The 21472-nt window shown below is 43.4% G+C and overlaps 1 protein-coding gene across 1 annotated transcript in view; it reads left to right on the top strand.

Moving 5' to 3' along the window:
* Nucleotides 1–367: 367 nt before the first annotated feature.
* AGBL4 (AGBL carboxypeptidase 4) overlaps nucleotides 368–21472 on the top strand; it is a 1134440-nt gene continuing 1113335 nt past the window's right edge. Inside the window, exon 1 of the mRNA XM_072127046.1 lies at nucleotides 368–511. Within this exon, the coding sequence (XP_071983147.1) occupies nucleotides 469–511 (43 nt within the window). The 5' untranslated portion in view covers nucleotides 368–468. The remainder of the gene's footprint in view (nucleotides 512–21472) is intronic.

Raw genomic sequence — 21472 nt, 5'->3', positions numbered from 1 at the left:
CGGTCACATTAGGAGGCATTAAAAGGGGGGATCACATGCAGTGTGGGGGCTGAAGACGGGGGCATTTTACAGGGGGGTATTATATGGAGGCAAGTGGTGGGGTTAAAGTGTGGGTGTGGCTTTAGGGTTGAGTCATATGAAATGCTGTGCAGTAATTCTATTAATATTTTTTAAAAATTTTTTTAAGTAGTGATTTTAAATTAACTTTATTGATACACTGACAGCAGCAGCATACAGCGTGAGTACCAGCTTCTGCAGCACCTTGGTCAGCGCCCGCCCCTTCCCTGACATCACACGTCAATCACCTAACCCCGCCTAACCTAATGTTAGAGCCACCAGTACTTCGGACAGCGCCTCTGGCCGCGCCCACTCTCGTGACGTGGCACGTCGATTCCACCCAGTCATGACGTCTTACGTCAACAGTTGCCATAGCGACGGTAAAAGAGCGTCTCCTGGATCTGTCAGCCGATGACAACAAAGATGGCGGAGAGCTGCGGGAATACGGAGACGGGTCTGTGACTTGTTTTGTTTCTATGACGTGCGCATTGTGTGCTAAGGGAGGGTCAGGGAGGGGCCGCTGCAGGACGTCACCTTTAAGTAGCCTGAGAGGGAGCAGAGTGAGGACATTACTGGGGACATCACTGCTGCCATAGCCTGAGGTGTCCTCTATAGGCAAATATTCATTTCCAAATCTCTGTACATGTCCTGTATGTGGAGTTTATGTCTTATAGGGACACATTGATGTGCACTGACGTCCTCGCACTTAAAGGGGATGTGCAAGTCATTTACTGATTTTGCCAAAGGTTAGGGTTTCATAAAAATCATGAAAATAAGTAAAATTTGGGCATTTTCTAGAACCCCTTCCAAACCCACCCCTTGCTACTTCAAGTGACCTTCTGAAGTCTTCTGTTCCCCTAAAACAATGGCCCACAAACTATGCTTACTGGGCCAATAAGTGTATTTTCTGGAAGCAAATTTGCTTCATTTGCTTCAGAGTTACAGAGCATGTGACTGTTGCAGCATTGATCTCAGTGGTCAGCACATGACTGCTGCAGTCACTGGCCTCAATGATTAGCACATGATTGCTGCAGCCAGTCACTGGCCTCGGCGGTAAATGGCACATAACTGCTATATCCAAAACCTGGTGTGAGCGGTAACCAACACACAAATCACTGATCTCTGATATATGGGACGCATGACTATTGCAGCCAGTCACTGGTCTGGCCTCAGTTTTAAATGACACATAACTGCTGCAGCCAATCTCTGGTCTGAGTGGTCAGGACATGATTGCTGCATCCAATCAGAGGTATTCAGCACACGACAGCTGCACTATAACTGGCCTCACAAGCACAGGGCAGACAAGCACTAGTCTGTGATTATATTGGTATACAGCACACAATTGCTGCAGTGATGGTTGTCAGTTCTGCATGTACAGTTGCTTCTCAATGTACCAGTGTTTTAAAGTTCACCTCTCAGCGGGAATGTCATTTTTAGATGGTGAGAGGTTCTGCTGTGCTGGTTATAAAAATGCCTTTGTCAGCATTCTGAATCATTTCAGTAGTTTATAATAGTTTGATTCACATTACCTGGCTCCCTGCAAGCAGTGTGTGGTGAGTCCCGGAGAGGGTCAGCTGCAGCCTGTGTGTACCTGTGTCTCAGTCTCCTCGTGCATTCTTCCTCTACTCCACACCTTCCCCTGCCTTCTCCATGCACATTCCTGCAAGAGGGGAGGGAGCTGGATGAGTGTAGAGGAGGAGGGACTGAGACAAAGGAACACACAGGCTGCAGCTGCCCCTCCCTGGGGACTCACCACATGCTGTTGGTAGGGAGGTAATATACATTAAACTTATACTGCAATGATTCAGAATGGTGACAAAAGTATTTTTTAATCAGCATAGTGGGACCTGTCACCAGCTAAAAATCCCATTCCTGCTGACAGGTTCCCTTTAGAGGAGAATTCACTTACTGCAGTTTTGTTGTAGTAACTCCTGCGTCTGTTCCATGGATGTGAATGGCGCTTTCAGAGATGACTGATGTCCCGATTCATTTGAATGGAACTCATTCTCAGCAGGTCACGGCAGGTGATGCTCTCCCTCTCTAATACCAGGGACAGTCTCTAGTCAGCACTTACACATACCTGACTTGTGCTGCCTGTCCAGAGTGCATAGAGGCGGTGACGTCAGGGACTGGAAGAGTAACAGGGGATCGAATAAATGATAACACAAGGGGCTCTGAGTTATAAAAATTATGCTATTCAGTATGTGGTGCTTAGGCATGCCTCACCGGATCTATATTGCCAAAATTGAGACATATAGGGGCTCATTTACTTATCCGGCCCGAGGACTTCACAGAAAGTGCATTGTCCGTGTATCATGCGCAGTGCCGTGATTCACTAAGATTGTGCGCCCGATATCCTGCATGTGTCGCTTCCCCACTCAGGTCCGCCAGAGTTCACCTTCTTCTTCCCGGTGCATGTAAGTGCATTTTCTTACGACACAAATTGAAACTTCAATCCTGCGCTCCATCCGAATCAGTCGGATCATACGACGGCCCGCCCCCCCCCCCCATTTCTGTCGCATGAAAGCCAGCGCAGATGTGCCACAGTCCCATCGCAAACCATTAGTAAAGACCTTTCAAAGCTGCGCAAAACCCGAAAACAGCAAACAAACCGACGAAAGTTTGCTACGCAAACCTTAGTAAATAAGCCCCATAGAGTAGATCCCTGATAGTAGATTCCTTTATATGAGATAAATGATCAATAATCACCAGTTTCCTGTACAATGATCTGTAAATTTTCTGATAATATTTGTGCTCTTCTTCCTCATTCTCCAGTTAATGACTACTTGTCTGTAGATTATCCCGCTATGTGCTTGGATGTTCTAGGGCAGAGGACACAATGACTTACGGTTCCTATAATAAATATTATTATGTATTCGTGGGGGGGGGGGGGGTCCAGCTCTCAGGGTTATCCGCGCCCCGACATGTCATGAAATATCTGTATTTGCTTTTGCCGTTTTTATTTTTCTTGTTACATCGGGTTCCATGCAACAAACTGCTAATTGCTGGTAATAATTATTGTTAGGAAGAGATATTGCAGTGTCAGGGGCTGCCACACAATACTAATTATTACTAATGGATTATTGTTATGATAATTAACCACTTACAGGGTTGGGAAGACCAGGAAATCGCTTCTATTACTAATCATATACTATTATCTATTAATTATCCCCCCTTTCTACTACTACTGTCTAACCTGCGCTACTCTGGGGTAGACTGATGGAGCAGTTATTTGGAGTTTGGAAGAAAGTTTGATTATAGTTTATAAGATTATTGCAGAGGTATGAGGGGTAAATAGTAATTGTAATAATATATAGTAATTATTATGCGCAGTAGAAGTGCAGTAGGATAATTTTAAGTAGTAAAAGTGCCTATTTATACTGTTATATTAGGGATCCGTGCAAGCGCCGTGTTGTTTTGAGCCTTAAAGATTCTTATATGTACTGAGGATAACACAACAACACAGTCTCTAATTCACAGTTATTAACAAAAATACAGTATTTCACAGATATAATTCCAACCTGTCTCTATCAGTCCTGGTGTACACTATTTCAGTTGCCCCTAGACACGACCCTGTAACTTCTGACTTCTGACACAGAGTCAGACCGTCATCTTGGATTTCTGTGTAACAGCCGTGCTTGCTGAGTTTCTGTTTCTTTTTGCTCTAAGCCTGTAGCCACTCCCCCTGCATGGAGCTCAGAGACACTCACATCCTGTCAGCACATGGTGAGCAGAGAGGAGCTGCAAACTACAAGGAGATAAGTGATCTGGGGGAAGGGGGAGGCAGGCACACATGAGAACACAGATGTAGCAGAGCTCACTGTGTAACAGTCTGTACGCTTCTGTCTGTCATGTCTGTCAGTGTAATATGCATCTAATCAAAATCAACTTTTACGATTATGCTAATGAGTCTGGGGCAGTTCCCATTGTCCCTCGGTGCTGCAGATTCACTGGCTATTACAATGTGCAATAGCACTTCCCTGCTTCCCTTCTCCCCCAGCTCTTTCTATCTTTTCTATCTCTGCCTGCTGTTATGTCACATGTTGGGTAGGGGGAAGTGTTCCTACACAGTGTAACAGCTTGTAAAGCTACAGCACAAAATGACTCTGATAACCACTGTGTGCTGAAAGTTCCTATGCTGTAATAAGATTACATCAGCCAGAGGGAGTTAAAAGAGGAGGGTGAGACAGTGTAACAGCCTCTGAATCTGCAGCATAGTAGGGCTCTAAGAAGCATCCAGTAGCCTTTCAGGATCCTTAGCATAATTTTAAAACTTGATTTTAGAAGGAAAGAGGCCATGGATAACAAATATAAGAAGATTAGCACAGTCCAGGTGCCTGGAGTAAGTGTCCCTGGTTTATCATGATCGATTTTGATGGTAGTTTTCCTTTAAAGGTAAATTCGTAACTTTGATATTTACAGAATATTTCTATGTTTGGTGCCATACCATCCCTTAAAGCCCCTGTCCTTGGACTTGTGTCGCCTGTGACCTGCTGCGCGGTTGGTATATCAGGAGTTAATCTCCAGACAAAGGTCCCTGCATGGTTGTGCGTCTATAATCAGCTCCGTGTAGGAGTTGTGTCAGGAAGAGCTGTGATTTTTCTCTTTCACTTTGCTCATTCTTATGAAATGTTTTTCGTTTAATGAGGACATATTTTTTTCGTAAGAAAAATAGAGAAAAGTATGGAAAAGCCGCACTTTTATCTGTTTGAACCATAAAATAGACTTTTTTTGCATGGTAATGGTAATTAGAGGGCGGCTGGAAGTTGCAGTCCTTCTGGTAGTCGGGGTTTTTATGGTCTTATACCTAACCTGTTCATGTATCATTTTCAGCAGTGCCTGCGCTGGTATGAGGAGAGAATCAGCTCCATGGGATGGTGCCCGCGCCGTGTACACAGGATTCTGGCATCTTACATCCATCCTGCTGCCGTGATCCTTCAATCTTAAAGGGAACCTGTCATCAGGCGCCCTTTTTCTGGCTCCCCCATGTCCCCGTAGAGAATAGTGTGCACATTGCCAAAGTGTTTTTTAGAAAAAACTGTCTTTTTCCGATGAAGAGAAAAGTTGGATTAAAGTTTACTTCTCTGTCTGCAGAGCACAGTCCTGTGTCCCATGGGAGGGGCCAGAGAGAAGCCGGAAACCGCTCCGTCATGTGTTTGTTTCAAATACCTTATATACTCGAGTATAAGCCTAGTTTTTCGGCACAAAATTTGTGCTCAAAAACCCTAACTCGGCTTATACTCGAGTCAACTAAAAAAATAAAGACAAAACTCACCTTTCTGACGTCACCCGTAGGTCCTCTTCTGTCTGGGACAGTCTGAGACAGAAGAGGACCTATGGGGGACGTCGGAAAGATGAGTACAGTGTTATTTTTTTTCCTACTACAGGGGCTGGACAGGCTGTATGCTACAGGGGCTGGCAGACTATATACTGGGAGGCTGTAACCAATGCATTTCCCACCCTCGGCTTATACTCGAGTCAATAGGTTTTCTCGGTGTTTTGTGTTGAAATTAGGGGTCTCGGCTTATACTCGGGTCGGCTTATACTCGAGTATATACGGTAAAAAAAACCCACCCATATCCCATCTATTTGAAATAGATGCATGACTTCGCCTGGTGTTTGGTAAATGTTTCTCACTGACCCCTCCCATGGGACACAGGACACTGCTCTGCAGAGACAAAGGTAAACTTTTATCTAAATGTTTTTTATCAGAAAAGGACAGTTTTATTAAACTCTTTGGCAATGTGCACACTATTCTCTGTGGGAGCCTGAAAAAGGGCTCTCCTTAATGAGTTAACATTGATGCTGTAGCCACTAATGACCCCGGCATCTCAGAGGTTTGATAGAGGCACGGTCACCTGTATCAGAAATCTGCAATATACTCGGTGCCAGTGAGTAGTAGTAAGGCCTGATAAAAGTGCTGACATCCTCCATCTTTTTCTAATTACTGATCCCTTTGAAGTCCTATGTGTAGTGTGCCTGTCAGTGTGAAGCTGACAGGCATAATATATGCACTACAGAAGTAATGCAATGTATTACACTAGTGACTAAGCCCACTGCAGCTGACAATACTGAAGAATGAAAAAATAAAAAGCAAAATGTTTTTAAAATATAAAAGCTAGAAAAAAAAAGTCAAAATTATCAACCTGTTTGCCATAAAGGGTTTGATCCAAGGTTCTACCTACATTGCAGGGGAGGATAAGTTGGGACCTCCCAAAAATGGGGGTCCTAATATGACTTTTTGACACTTCATTCATTAGAGGTAACAGACAGGACCCCTGTTTTCATGATCATTGGGGATCCAGACAGTTAGACCCCCATTCATTAGTATAGATAGGAGATAACATGGAGATTTTGAATAGGCATTGTCTAGTCACAACAGGCTGTCTCCTATACATAGGATATTGGATACCTTACGGATCGGTGAGGGTCCTAGTGGTAAGACCTCCTCAAATCACAAGAACGGGGGGTCTATTGTACCACCAACAAATAGAGCTGCTGGACGCACATGCTACCTGCTGCTCTACTCATCCCAATGGCAAGCGTAGGACCAAGCTATATCTGTTAGTTCCCGCAGCACTCATGTCCGACCTGCCACTACATTTCTATGGGGAACAACAGAACCCATTCTCATAATCCATGGGGGTTCCCACAAAAGGAACACTACAGATCAGAAGGTTTTCCCCCACTAAACTAACAGCCCCCTCAGGTGGGTTATAAAATAATGTGACTCTTCTCACCTCATTTTCACATGAGATGAGTTAAGTTTAGTGGTTACAGGAGTAGTATCACTTCAGATGCCCCTTTCTTTTGTTCTTTAGTCCCTAAAAACAAGCTTCATGTGTCATATTAAAGATAAGAATCTCATCTTTCAGATAACATCAGGCTAATATGAACTGGACCTATAGGCAGATAAAAACACTTGGTAACTGGATCTTTATCTGAAGTTTGCATTTCCAAGTAAGTCTTTAGCTGTCTGTGGGGCAGATTTACTTACCCGGTCCATTTGCGATCCAGCGGCGTGTTCTGTGCGGAGGATTCGGGTTTTCCGGCGATTCACTAAGGTAGTTCCTCCGACGTCCACCAGCTGTCGCTGCTGCGATGAAGTCCATCGGAATGCACTGAATTTCACCAGGCTGGGCCGGGTGCAGGTAATTGTGTGTCAAGCGACACTTTTCTTTAAAAAATGCGGCGGTTTTTCGTCTGGTTTTTCGTTCGGCCATGCCCCCCGATTTCCGTCGCGTGCATGCCCGTGACGATGCGCCACAATCCGATCACGTGTGACAAAAACCTGGGGCAATTCAGCGAAAATCGTCGCAAAACGGAAAAAATTCGGGTAACCCGCCGTAAAAACGCAATTCGGGCCCTTAGTAAATGACCCCCTGTATCTCTGGTTCTGTAGCTCCCATAACCACAAGCCTGATGTGTTCTGAAAGATGAGATTCCTATCTTTAACATGTCATAACAGAAGATAAGCTCATTTGAAGTGACACTACTCCTGCAACCACTATATTTAACTCCTCTCATGTGAAAATGAGGTGAGAAGAGTCAGATTTGCCTGACTTCGGAGGAGATTTTTATATAGGTAAAAGGGGCAAGATTTCACATAAAAGACGGAATTCTACAAAATACATTTCACCCCCTACATGAGGGGGCTGGCAGTTCATTGGGGTAAAAGCTAGTGACAGGTTCTCTTTTATTTACTCTACTTTTCTTTCCAAAAGATTACATAATGTAGAATGATAAATGCCAGGAAGGATATTTTTTCAGTTTTTTTCATCCTTCATATGTAAAAAAACCTCTAATTATGTAAATGTAAGTTTGCCATATAATATGCAGCGGCCGCTATATCTCAGAATGGTTGAGGAAGCCGCTCTGCTGCACGGAGAGGCATGTGCAGGGCTCCGTCATCCAGCGTGCAGTATCATTTTTGATGCCATAGGGCAATGAATTGGCTCATTTACCAAGTGCTGCTGCTGCTATTTATAAAGGATCATTTTTTTCCCCCCAGTTGCATAGAAACAACATAATTGTGAAGTAAAATGAAACATTCCGCACAAATAATGTATAAAATGACTGGAAGTGCAAAATAATTGTGTCCACACAAGCATAAAACACAATGTAAAAGTAGTTTATGTGCAGGCGTAAAATGGGGGTATTTTTAGAGAGATTCGCCTGTGTTATAATTATCACTTGTAGAAGCGCTTTGCTCCGCTGAATGCACTCATATTAGACTGCTGCTTGTCACGGGCTGCACTCTCCAGACATGCAAGGTATCTAAGGCAGGTGGCAGAATACATTTTTTTACTTTTATATGTATTTATTAATTTTGTTTAGTATGAAAAGGTTTATGGAGTCCAACCCCAGCAAGCATTATACAGCATTATGATAGCATGTTGTAAAGAAATGCTCTGTGATTTCTAATATACCTTTATTTTTTTATGGACATGTTGGCATTTCCAAGATACTCCCTGTTAAATCCATATGCTAATGAAGCAGTTGCTGCACTCTGGTGTGTCCTAAGCCTCTGGGGCACTGCTGTTCCCATCAAAATCACTTCCATCTTCTTCCAGTGTGACCCCATCCTTCTCACATGGCAAATCTCTTATTTACTAACAGAGAGGGTAACAGTCCAGGAGGGAATAGCAGTGCTCCAGGTGCTAAGGCCATGCCCTGGGTGCTCCAACTGCCTCATTAGCATATGGATTAAATGGGAAATGTCTCAGCAACAGTCTGATAGACAGAAATACTGAAGGTTTTTTTTTAGATCACTGTCCATTTCTCTACAACATGCTGACAGCAGATTATAATGTTTGAGGGGTGGAGGCAGACCTTTAAAGGGGTTTTCCCACAAACAAAAGTTAGGCCCTATCCACAGTCTGGCGGAGCGACGGGGGGTCCGACAAAGGTACGTGGGACCCCATCAGACCCCTATGCCTAGAATAGATGGTGAGTTAACTTCGAATGGACTGTTGAACTTTCTAGGCATGGGGAGGAACAATATAGGGATAGTTGTACGGCTGTATTATAATAGTCAAATATGTGTTTAGTTAGTTTGGTTTAGTATAACTGACAGGTTCCCTTTAAGCTCTGTCAAAGTTTGGAACCGTTGGAAGGTTTCTATAGAACTTACAGTTTCTTTCTAACATCACAGAAATATTCTTTTACATGTCATGTTATAATATTAGGTTATTTGCTCCCTACCGCTTCACATAATGATCATGGAGGTTCACAATATGCAAATACACTTTTCCAGCATTTTCTATTTTCCGGAAAGTACATTGAGGGCTAATTTTTCCATCGTCTTTATCTGACAAGTACAATGCCGCACGCCCGATCCGAGCGCCATCCTTCAAACAGTTAAATGTATTGTCATTTTAAGTGACATTTCCATTAGTCTATCTCGTACAACTGGTTGCCAGTTTTCGGCAAATTATAAATAGATTCTGTCTGCTGCTCAACTAGCTCATTTCTGCAGCACATAACAAATAACAGTATTTACAGTCAGTCATTTAGCGTCTTACAAATCCGAAGGTAAAATGTTCTGCCTCAGCGTAAAAAATTGTGAATTAGCTGCCTGTAAAATGTAGTAATTGAAAAATATTTTGCAACCAAAAAAAAAAAAAAAAAGGAACATTCTCGCTAGAACATCATTTGTTTGGTGGCAGGATGCATGCAAATGAGACGCGTCCCGCCATTCACATGATTGGAGAAAATATAAAATAAACAAAATTTTGCTGGAAGCTTTGGATTTTTTTTTTCTGATATAGGTATAAAATATGAAGTTAGTAAAGGAACGTTTATTTCTCTAAAACTAATGGGGCACATTCACTTACCCGTCCGGAGGAGTTCACAGAAAGTGCATTGTCCGGCTATAATGCACTATGCCGCGATTCACTAAGATCGTGCGCCCGATATCCTGCAAGTGTCGCTTCCCTGCTCAGGTCCGCCGGAGTACACGATCAGTCGGAACGTCCGACGGCACCAAACCCCCCCCCCGATTTGTGTCCCATGGAAGCAGCGCGGTTGCGACAGAAACCGATGGCGCATGCGACACAATCCCCTGTTAAATATCTGTCACAGCCGTGCAAAACCCGAAAACATTGGAAAGTCAGACGATAGTGTGTCCGTGGACCTTAGGGTGATGGCACACGTATGCGTTTTCAATCCGTTTTTGGCCCGTTTTGCTTAAAAACGCATTGAAAACGGATTGAAAACGCATACGTGTGCCATCACCCTAAGTAAATAAGCCCTAATGTGTGCACAAATTGGGCGCAAAGCAAGTGAATTTTGGGTCCTGTTTTGATCCGGTGGAGATGGGAGGGATGAGAGCTCCTAACTCTTCCCATCTCCATATTAAGCTGAGCAGTTCCGGCACAAATCGGGCCAAGAATTGGATTTTTTTTTAATCTTATGATGTCTGGCTCAGAGCGCCCCATGTTATTATATATTCACACCCCCCGTTATTCTACAAATCCTGTCTGGTCCTGTCCTTCCACAGTGCATAAAGCAGGTGACGTTAGGGGCCAGGCAGGACTTGAGGAGTAATGGGGGAGTAAATAAATTATAAGCCGAGGTGCTCAGAGATGCTCGGTGATCTGAGCCGGACTGCTCCAGACTGATTAATATAATTTTTATAACCCTATATTGCTGAAATTGCGGCGTACAGGATTATAATAAAAGAAGTCCTAATAAAAGTGATGGTAGATGTACTTTAAATAAAATGACCATATTTTTCGGACTATAAGACATACCTTACTATAAGATGTACCCCAGAATTAGTCATCGAAGAGAAGGAAAAATATATTTGACACTAATTAAAAATCCCTGTTGGTCACACATAAGCACAGCATACACAGCTCTGCTACATGCACACACTCACACACAGCCCTGCTACATCCATTTACTCACACAGCTCTTCTTCATACCCAGTACCCAGTACTTCTCTGGCCCCACCCCGTGGCAGCATGAAATGGTTTGAAAAATTTAAATTAAGCCACCCAAAATAAATACAGTACTTTATAAAAAAAGCTATGATTGAGAGGCATTGCCCTTATCCCTAAATGGTTCCTTTCCATGGCTGCAATGTTAAAAAAAAATTAGTTTGTCAACTTATATGCAACTCACCTGATGATATTAATGGAGTCCGACATATTAAGTTTTACTTGCATTGCCCCGCCTCCTTGTTCCTGATTGACAGGTCTCTCCTAGGACATGCTGCTGTATGGAACTAGTACTTAGGCACTGTCTGCCAATATTCAACTACAGAAATATATACAGCCCTGATTACTTATTATAAGGGGTAGAAAAAGCTGTGTCAAATGTTTCACACAGTGCCTTTTTGGAACATTGAGAGAGTTCTGTTACATTATTGAGCACTTCATGTTATATGACCATGGTGATGTCATCTAAAGTTCTTTTACCCAACATTTGCAAAATGTACCCCATGTATGTTTCTGATCACATAAAATCACAGCAGCCTCCACATGTGGCATGGGGAAGGGTAGATGGGAGGGGCCAACCAAGCAGGAGACGCCCCCTTTGATGTCAGGTAAGATAAAATAAAGTTTATTTTATGTGGATGTGCTGAAAACTATTTTTGGCTAAAATGAGGGTGTCATTTAGATAACAGGGCTCTATTGGAACCTCTCACTAGCTTTATTTGTGAAAAATGTGGCGACAGGTTCCTTTTAAGGACCTTGCAGTGATGTAGGAATCATGTGATCAGTCACATGCTTCTGACATCACCCTAGGACAGTGATGGCCAACCTATGACACGCGTGTCAGTGCTGACACACCCAGCCATTTTCAGTGACACGCGGCTGCCGGAGAGTTAAGTTTCATCCTCGGCTCCTACAAGACCAGGTGAAGTAGCCGGGAGGCTGAGAGATTGCCATGCACTGAGCTCACAGCACTTCCTCCTCCTCTTCCTCCACTGGGCCGGCCCCTCCTCCTGTGTGAGCTGTGCCTCGTGTCTCCAGTCAGCACAGGTATCATCCCGGGGCTCAGCACCAGGAGAAGTGACCCGACCATCAACTCCAGAAACTCCCCTGCAGCTCCTGATAGTTGTGCTGGGGAGAGTCGTTGTGGTAGGTCACCTCTACACTGACCATCTCCACAGCAGGGATGAGGGAGGACAACCACTCTCATCATACATACAAGACATCGTTACAGCTATAACCTGTGAACTGTCATGACAAAGTTTGCAGGTTGCTAAGCTTTTCACACGTGTCTGATTGAAACGATCTATTACAATGTGCGATTTGCACATTGTAATAAATAGATGATGTGGAAAATCCCCATATACTGCCATACTGGTACATGGTAGGATCACTTAGACAACCTAGGGTTAAAGTACCCTAGAAGTTAAATAATTATACATATTTGTTATTTAAACTATAAATATCACAAAATTATGTTTTTTTTTTCAAGGTGATACACCACCCGAGTTATGCTTGGTTTTTTGGCGAATTTTGACACGCCAAGCTCAAAAGGTTGCCCATCACTGCCCTAGGACTTACAGTAACGCTCCTGTTGGGTCAGTGGGAGAGGGAGAGAGCAGTGCAGAGAATCCGCTCTCTCAGAGATCGGGTGAAATGCTTTGTCAGCGCTTCACACAATCTCCAGGACAACGATCAGGAGGGTCTGGCAGCTTGGACTAAAAGACGCAGGCACTTTTTAAGCAAGATTTTTTCTTTCTGAAAAATGCATCACACAGTCTGAAAAATATAGTATATATTCTTGATAAAATTTTTAATATTCTTATAGGTCTACATTATGAATAAAGTGACAACTGGACGTTAACAGTTGGGCAAATTATATACAAATAATATTCAGAATGACTGTATTTTGTAAATAAATTGTTACAATGTAGCTGTAATTACATCCTACGTGAGCCATAACAATACATTATTTTAGGCCCTTCGGTTTTGGACCTTTTTGATCTTCCGGCTGTAGATGCGGATTATGTCTTCTCTGTAATTTTCTCCTGACGGAGGTTTTGCTTTTGAGCTCTCTGTTTTGTCGTCCTATCACACATTGTACCCAAGCCGGCCCTGACTAGTCACAGTCATCCGACCAAGTATGTATTTCACTTTTATAGAAAATCCATGCACGTTAGCTGATGTAATTCCAAAAGCCGGGATGAAAACGTCACGTGGCTAATACAATGAAAATTGATCCCTCGTATTCAGTTTTACTCTAAGAATAATGAATGTTGGCCGTGATTTATGGAAGCTGCTCCGAATGTAGACATATACACTGCTATATGTACAAGGGGAGATGTATTTCACTAATTACAAGTAGCTGTTAATCAATTTGTTTCAGATTTAGCCAATGATTTTAATTTAAGGGTTATTTGTTTTATTAAAAGAAATCCCATTAATAGTGTATACTACAGATCCTATAGGTCAGGGGGAAGCAGGGTATAAGTAGTGGATATCTATGAGAAGAAAATGGAAGGTTACCAATAGGGATGAGCATAACATCAAAGCTCCGATTCAACGAAGATTCCCCAAAAATATCGAAAGATCAAATTTTGGTCAAATTAGCCACCAATTAGGGAACTCTGTGGACTCCAGTGATGTAGAACATGTGACGTCCACTGAGATCACTGATTGGCTGCAGTGGGCTTGCATTACATTTATTTATCAATTCCATTTATTTATCAAATTTATTTTTTTTCCTGCCCCCATGGGGTTTGTCACAATCCATGAAAAATCCAACATGATAAATTAGGGACTTCTGTACTTTTATAATTATGCTAGTGAGCCAGAAGGGCTCTGGGGAGTGTTACCAGAGCCCTTCCATGCTGTAGCTTTACAGGCTCCTAATGCACTTCTCCCCTCCCTCTGTCCGCGGTAATGTCACACAGTGGAAGGAGAGAACTGCTCCTTCACAGTGTGACAGCCCGTGAAGCCATATCGCAGAGTGGCTCTGGTAACACTCCCCAGAGCTTTAAAAGTTGATTCTAGGAGGAATGAGGTCACCTGACCACAGTCCCGGTGCCTGGATCTATGAGTGAGGCCCCTTCCACACTTGCGTTGCAGATCACGTCAGAGTTTCATCAGGGGGCGATCAGGGTTTGGTCAGTGAAAAACGCGCATTTTACATCAGGGTGCAATCAGTTTTCAGTCAGAGTTTGTTCAGTGTCTCAGTTTTTCATGCGCATTTTCAATGCAATTTCAATGCGTTTTTTTCGTGAAATGGACTCAGGACTGAGCTCTATCTTTTCTATGGCAATTGATGCGTGAAAAACGCATTGCACTTGCAAGTGTCTCAGAGTGCAATGCGTTTTCGATGCATCTCCATAGACTTGTATGGTGCGTTTTTCACGCGCGTGACTTGCAAAAGTAGAGCATGTCGAGATTTAAACGCGCGTAAAAAAAAATGCAAGTCTGAAAAGACCCATTGGTTACAATGGGTCAGGGTGCAATACAAGTTGTGTGCGTCAAAAGCATGCGCAGAAAACGCACGTGAAAAACGCAAGTGTGAAAGGGGCCTAAGTGTTCCTGATTTATCATGATGGATTTTAGTGGTAGATTTCCTTTAAAGGGGTTTTCCCCACAAAGGCAAGTTATCCACGGAATAGGGCTTAACTTGCTGATTAGTGGGGGTCTCATTGCTCAGAACCCAGCAGATCGCGAGAACTAGGGATTCCACCGACCCCTCCCTGCTCCTCAGACTAATGGAGAAGATGGCCACCCATGACCGTTCTGCTCCATTAATCTCTATGGAGATCGGTGAGCACTGCACTTGGTAATTTCCCTCAGCTCCATAGAGATGAATAGAGCAGAATGGTCATGCGCGGCCGCCTGCTCCATTAGTCTGAGGAGCGGTGAGGGGTCCGACCCCTCGTTTTCGTGATCTGTGGGGGTCTCAGCACTGAGACCTCCACTGATCACCAAGTTAGGACCTATTCCGTGGATAGGGACTAACTTTCCTTCGTGGGAAAACCCCTTTAAGTGTTGTCAGTTACAATGTTCCTGGTAGATCTTTAAAATATGCCATTTAGTTCATTGAAACTCCTGCAAATTTAGATTGATTTGTTGGTCAAGGACCTTGGATAATGTTTTGTAACCAGATAGTATCCGGAGCTTTGTACCAATCGCTGTACGAGCTGCGGACAGGGAAGCTTTTTTGTGTCCCTTTTAGAATTCTTAACGGTTTCGGGAATGAAGTTCCTGATATCGGGTGTTGGAAGCAGAGAAGTAATAAATATGTTGTCTGTAGCTTGGGATTTTCTAGGCCTTTGTGCAGTGCATAAGGGCACGGTGCTCCTGGGAGGTGTGATGTCTTCTTTCACAGGCTTTCCCCTTCGTTTAGAAGTGCACACATCACGCCGAGGTGCTAAAACAAGCAATTGTGGTCCCGGAGACACCCCCCATCGCTGCTGTGAGGCAGTCACTTATGAGTACTTGAAGGAAGAAGAAATAATCCAGCGTGCGGCATCCGGATGGTGAAAACCTTTTTTACTTTATTATGGATCCGTAGTCCGAATCAGAGAAAAATTAGTGATAAAAATGCGTCTACCGTCGTAGTCACAGCACAGCAGAACTGCAAATGGTATGGGTTAGCCTACTCCGGCCAACGCGTTTCTAGTGTCATCCGACACTCTTAGTCATGGCCACTTATGAGTGCAAGGTCTTAGGCACCTGGCGTCAAGTTGTTGCCTCTTCTCTCAGTCTTCGTAAAATGTTTTGGATTTCTTTTATATTTCATTATTTTTCTATCTTTTTTTCTGCCACATTTTAGCATGTGTATTTCTGACCCATAGGTCAGTGGTATTATCAGCCTGGGGTGACCGGAATCCGAACTTCTGGATGAATGGACCCTAACGTTGGGGTTTGGGTTTCCTCCTCTTGGTGTTCTAAAGAGCAAGAATCATCAATAATACTGTATCTGACACCTGTGTAGTGGCCCGATCAACGGACCTATGTTCTGGCAGTACAGCATTCATGAGGGGGCGGTCCAGGCACTCCCCTCCACTCCCACACCAGGTGCCGGCGGTGACTGCTTTGGCCCCCTCATTAATACACAGGACCGCTACGTCCAACAGTGTGGCAGAGCTTTAGGGTACGTTCCGATAAAGATAGGCTTTTCTCAGTAACATAACTGGCAGAGGGCTAGGGATATGCTTTTAGTATGTGCAGCTCGTTCATTTTAATTAGCTGACAGGTGTCCTTTATACACAGAAAATGAAGAAAAAACAGCTCCTCCTTTCAACTCATTCTTTCCTTTGATGCTATTTTGCCTCATTTTTCAATGCACTCATCAGCAGATTATACCCCATTCCCTCCTATGCAAATGAGCTTTCAGAGGCTGAAAGGGGAGCGTCACTTGAGTTGTCTGTGTATCTTACGTTCACTGGCATCTACAACTAAGGACCATTGGCATCAAGTAATACCTCTGTCTCCAGATTAGGGGCATATACAGCATAACCTCAAGGAGGGAGATTTATCATATGCATGCACTTATGCTGCGACATATGATGAAATACACGTCCCTTCGGCTTAGGCTATATTCACACTTTGGCGCCGGGGAGAGGAGGAGGGGGTGAAGGCCGCTCACCCCCGCCCCTCTCCATAGTTATAAATGGCCGCGGTGGCGTATTACGGGAGAGAGATAGGACATTTCCCCCAGGAATGGAACGGTACACTTGCTGCACCGTACCGCTCCCGCACGCCATGTATGGGGGACGTATATACACCGTATATACGTCAGACGTATATACGTCCCCCATACGTGTGTGGGAATGTAGCTTTAGGCCTCCTGATGCATCCGGCCCATGCTACCTGGTGTAGAAATATTCGCTGCTTGCAGACTTTCAGGTGTGCTGGCTGGATGCAGAGAGCGTATGAGCCTTGCAGCGCTCGGGTCCTAAATTCAAGTCCCACCCAGGTCAGCATCTGCAAAGAGTTTGTATGTTCTCTCCGTTTTTGCGTGGGTTTCCTCTGGGTTCTCTGGTTTCCTCCCACACTCCAAAACATAATGGTAGGTTGATTAGATTGTGATCCCCATGGGCTCTTTATATAAATAAATAATTATTGAGATTAGACAAAAATAATGTGGTGGCCAGGGTGGGGGTTGCTGGGTTGGATAAAAAAAGTAAACCTTAACTTACCTCTTCTGGCGCTCCCGGTGTCCTGCACTCCGTCCTTTGGTAATGAGCTCCTTTTTCTTTCCAATGGCATAGCACCTTGTTGCCTGACATCTTCCGGCCGACAGCATTGGGAATTTGGGATGAGTGGGCTCGTCAGGCGGGAGTGCCGGAGGAGGTAAGTAAAGGTCTAAAGGCTAATCTCAGACAACCCCCTTAAATCAGGTGGTTTCTAAGAAGCGATACAAGTGAGGGACTACTTACCTGTGCATTTTATTTGTTATATAAATGTATTATATAAAGTGAATGTTACAGAATAACACAATAGAGTAACACCGGCCTACAGAGAACAATGTATATCTGCTTTATTCCTCCAGCCAGACACTGCAGCACTGACACAGAATACAGATATAGAAATGTAATTTGTTTCTTAATACCTTTTTAGTGGAACGACTGAGCGAAATAATTGTTTTGCCAACATGAGATATCTTTACCTTCTTTTTTTTCCCCTTTTCTTCGTCACGAACGTCTTATTAACTTCAGTTATTTAAATAGAAATTAATTTTTCTTGTTCTCGCAGCGAACTCTGTAACTCGCAGAAATTATCTTGATCAAGACAAAAAACATTACAATCGACTGCGTTTAGAATCATTGTAACGTTACAAAGGGACGGAAGAATTGGATCAGATCGAGGATTCCTCTTGTGCCGTCCCACTTGCCAGTGTCTCTCTATTATTACCAGAATTATTGTATATTTCCAAATGAACAAGAACATGAGATTTTATAGAGTTTTAGGAGCAGCACATACTGTATATACTCGAGTATAAGCCGACCCGAGTATAAGCCGAGGCCCCTAATTTTACCACAAAATACTGAGAAAACATATTGACTCGAGTATAAGCCGAGGGTGGGAAATGCATTGGTCACAGCCTCCCCAGTATATAGCCTGCCAGACCCTGCCCCAGTGTATATAGCCTGCCAGACCCTGCCCCAGTGTATATAGCCTGCCAGCCCCTGCCCCAGTGTATATAGCCTGCCAGCCCCTGCCCCAGTGTATATAGCCTGCCAGCCCCTGCCCCAGTGTATATAGCCTGCCAGCCCCTGCCCCAGTGTATATAGCCTGCCAGACCCTGCCCCAGTGTATATAGCCTGCCAGACCCTGCCCCAGTGTATATAGCCTGCCAGACCCTGCCCCAGTGTATATAGCCTGCCAGACCCTGCCCCAGTGTATATAGCCTGCTGCCGCTGACGGACAGATCGCACAGAAGATATACAGGGGTCGCCGGAAAGGTGAGTTTAGATATATTTATTTTTTTGACTAGAGTATAAGCCGAGTTTGGGTTTTTCAGCAAATTTTTTGTGCTGAAAAACTAGGCTTATACTCGAGTATATAAGGTAACAATAATTGCTATACTTTTGACTGCAGACAAGTGGCAAGTAACCAGAGTTAGCGTCCTCTAGACTCCCTTACTATAGCCACTTTTATTTTAGTATCCGATACATTATAATAATTCTTCTCTTGCTGTAATGGAAGATCAGCTCTCCGTGCACTGACTTTCCTTGTTAGGCAGAGCTATAAAGGTAGGGAAAGAGCAGCAAACCGAACCAATGATAAGACTGAATGGGTTGGCCAGACTACATTATATACTTTGTAGTCATTGTAGCAAAACTGTAGTTAGAGATCCCAGCTTTATAGGCACTCGCTTATATACAGGCACAGTGTCGGACTGGGTTTCATTAGACCCACCAGAGAAATTCAATTTGCGGGCCCACTCTTCATTATCTCCCAGGAAATATACTCTAGCAGCCTCCAAATTGTGGTGTTTTCTGATGGACCTCTGGGGTCAGTATTAGGTTGAGCCAGGGCCCACCGGAGGATCCTCTGGTACTCTGGTGGGCCAGTCCGACAATGTAGAGGCAGTCCCGACTTACTTAAAAACACCCGACAACCTTCAGTTACTAACGGACCTCTCTGCCCAGGGTGACCTCTGGTAAAGCTCTTTGGATGATGATAATTTACTGATCTTTAGTCCCATGCTGGAATGAAGCTTTATTGTTGCTCTTTGTTTCTTTGCCAAAACAAAATTTTTATACCCAGTTGGGATCAAAAAATAATTTAATTGGGGTTACACTTACTAAATATACTTGTTCCGACTTACATACAAATTCAACTTAAGAACAAACTTATAGAACCTATCTTGTATGTAACATGGGGACTGCCTGTATCTTATTTAAGCTTACCACAATCTATCTAAAATTAAAGGGGTTTGCCCATAATAGAAAGTTCTCAAATTTTAATCCCATAGTGATGCTAACACGATAAAGACTACTTTTAACCCCCTTACTTTACAGTTTTACTCAGTTTTATTGCTGCTTTGGCTCCTATCACTCAGCAATGATCAGTGTAAGATTCCAGAGTGTGGGTGGGGTCTCTCTATGCAGACACCTCATGATTCCTGTGTGCTGACAATGTGCTGAGATTATCATGGTTCAGGGTTTATCTACACTTTTATTTAGCTTCTGAACAATCTACTAGTATCTGATACATAGAAAGAGAGATGACAGGTTCCCTCAAATTATCCATTTAAAGCAGAGGTGACAGAAGGAGTCTGCAGTGTTAGATTGCAGTAGATGACATAGTGCCAGAAGTGCATATGTATAGGGGATTAGGAGGGATAGCTATCTTCAAGCCTTTTACTGTCCACCACCTGGAACCCAACACTTGGGTTTGACCCAAAGAACCCTTCTCCTACCTTGGAATTCCCTGAGTTCACATTGAATGGTCGTCTCCAATGGCAGCCATCGACTTGTAATGGAGAGTGTTGTGCTTGGGGGGTCTATGATTTTGAATGTTAAAATGCAGCTTTTTTCACTACAAATGTGAATAGTGCCTAGAATTGTTGGATCCTTGCACTATGCGGATGGAGTGATGGTTTTTCATATTCTGGGCTCGGAGCGCTAGGCCTGTCTGAATGATATGTAGACTTTTGCCTAATACATTTCTGTAACCCTGCAATGTAGAAGATGTGAATATTAAAGATTTATCAGTCTGATTCTATTTTGTACTTATGCATTTTTCGACCTTTCGGATCCGTTCGGGAATCCATTGACTCGGCTTTCAGAGTCGCATCCGCCTTCCAGATAAAAGATAATACGTTCTATGTTCTAATGGTGGTCATTGACTGTGTGTTGAAGATAAATACCGTAATGTCATTTCGCTCTTGCTGATTTTTTTTTACTTTAGTTACAGTTTATGCTATTTCCAATCTTTGTAGTTTATATGGTTTGTGCCTGGAATGGAAATCGTACTCTTTGCTCGCATAATGACGCGGCTTCTGTCGGCTTCGTAATCCCTAACGCAAATCAGATCAAATATTCTTACGTTTAATGGAAAAGTCATGCATGTACATAATAGATGATTTCCTTCTTATATATGACCTGTGAAAAAATATTAAATAATTCAGAGCAAAGTATAACACATAAGACTGAGGCGAGACATTGGTGGCATTTGTGTATATGTCCCACATATGACAGTTTCCCTATTTTGTCCATAAAAAAGAGGCATAGAAGAATTACTGTATATACTCGAGTATAAGCCGACCCAAGTATAAGCCGAGGCCCCTAATTTTACCACAAAAACCTGGTAAAACCTATATTTTTTTACTCGAGTATAAGCCGAGTTTGGGTTTGCAGCAAATTTTTGTGTGCTAAAAAACTAGGCTTATACTCGAGTATATATGGTAATTAATTGTTTTCATATAAGTGCCTGGCCTTTCATTATAGGAAAAACAAAAGTAATAAAAGCACTAAATGCTAACAAGAATTAACTCCAACAGAGCCCAAAAGGTCCGATCAACTACAGTAGGGTCCATTAGGCTTACATCTTGGTGTAGGCCATTATTCTGGTTGTAAAAGTCCTACAAGCAGAAATATTCAGTTCATGATTTTTTTTATTACAGAAGATTATTTTGCATGTCTATGGCCCAGAGACACACGACCATAGCCGTGCGAACTTCACAGACCGAACACAGTGCTAAGGACAAACATCATTGTAACCAGGGCCGGCGTTAGAGGGTGGCAAACTGGAAATCTGCCCAGGGCCCCCTGTCCTAAAGGGGCCCCCTGCATGTGGAATTTTGTGGGCAGAGGATGTATTGCTCCTTTATTATCCCTTGGGTGAATGTCCAGGTGAAGATGCTGATCATCTATCTCTTGTCTATATATCTATCATCTATCTGTCTAGAAACTTGAAAGTTCAGAGCAGCACAGCAATCCTGGTGGGTGCAAAGTCCAGATGCTCTCTGGCCCGAGAGCCCC

This window comes from Engystomops pustulosus, chromosome 10, assembly GCF_040894005.1.
Source record: "Engystomops pustulosus chromosome 10, aEngPut4.maternal, whole genome shotgun sequence".
Classification (NCBI taxonomy): Eukaryota; Metazoa; Chordata; class Amphibia; order Anura; family Leptodactylidae; genus Engystomops; species Engystomops pustulosus.
The sequence above is the reverse complement of the archived record's forward strand: the minus strand, read 5'-3'. Positions and strand labels throughout refer to the sequence as shown.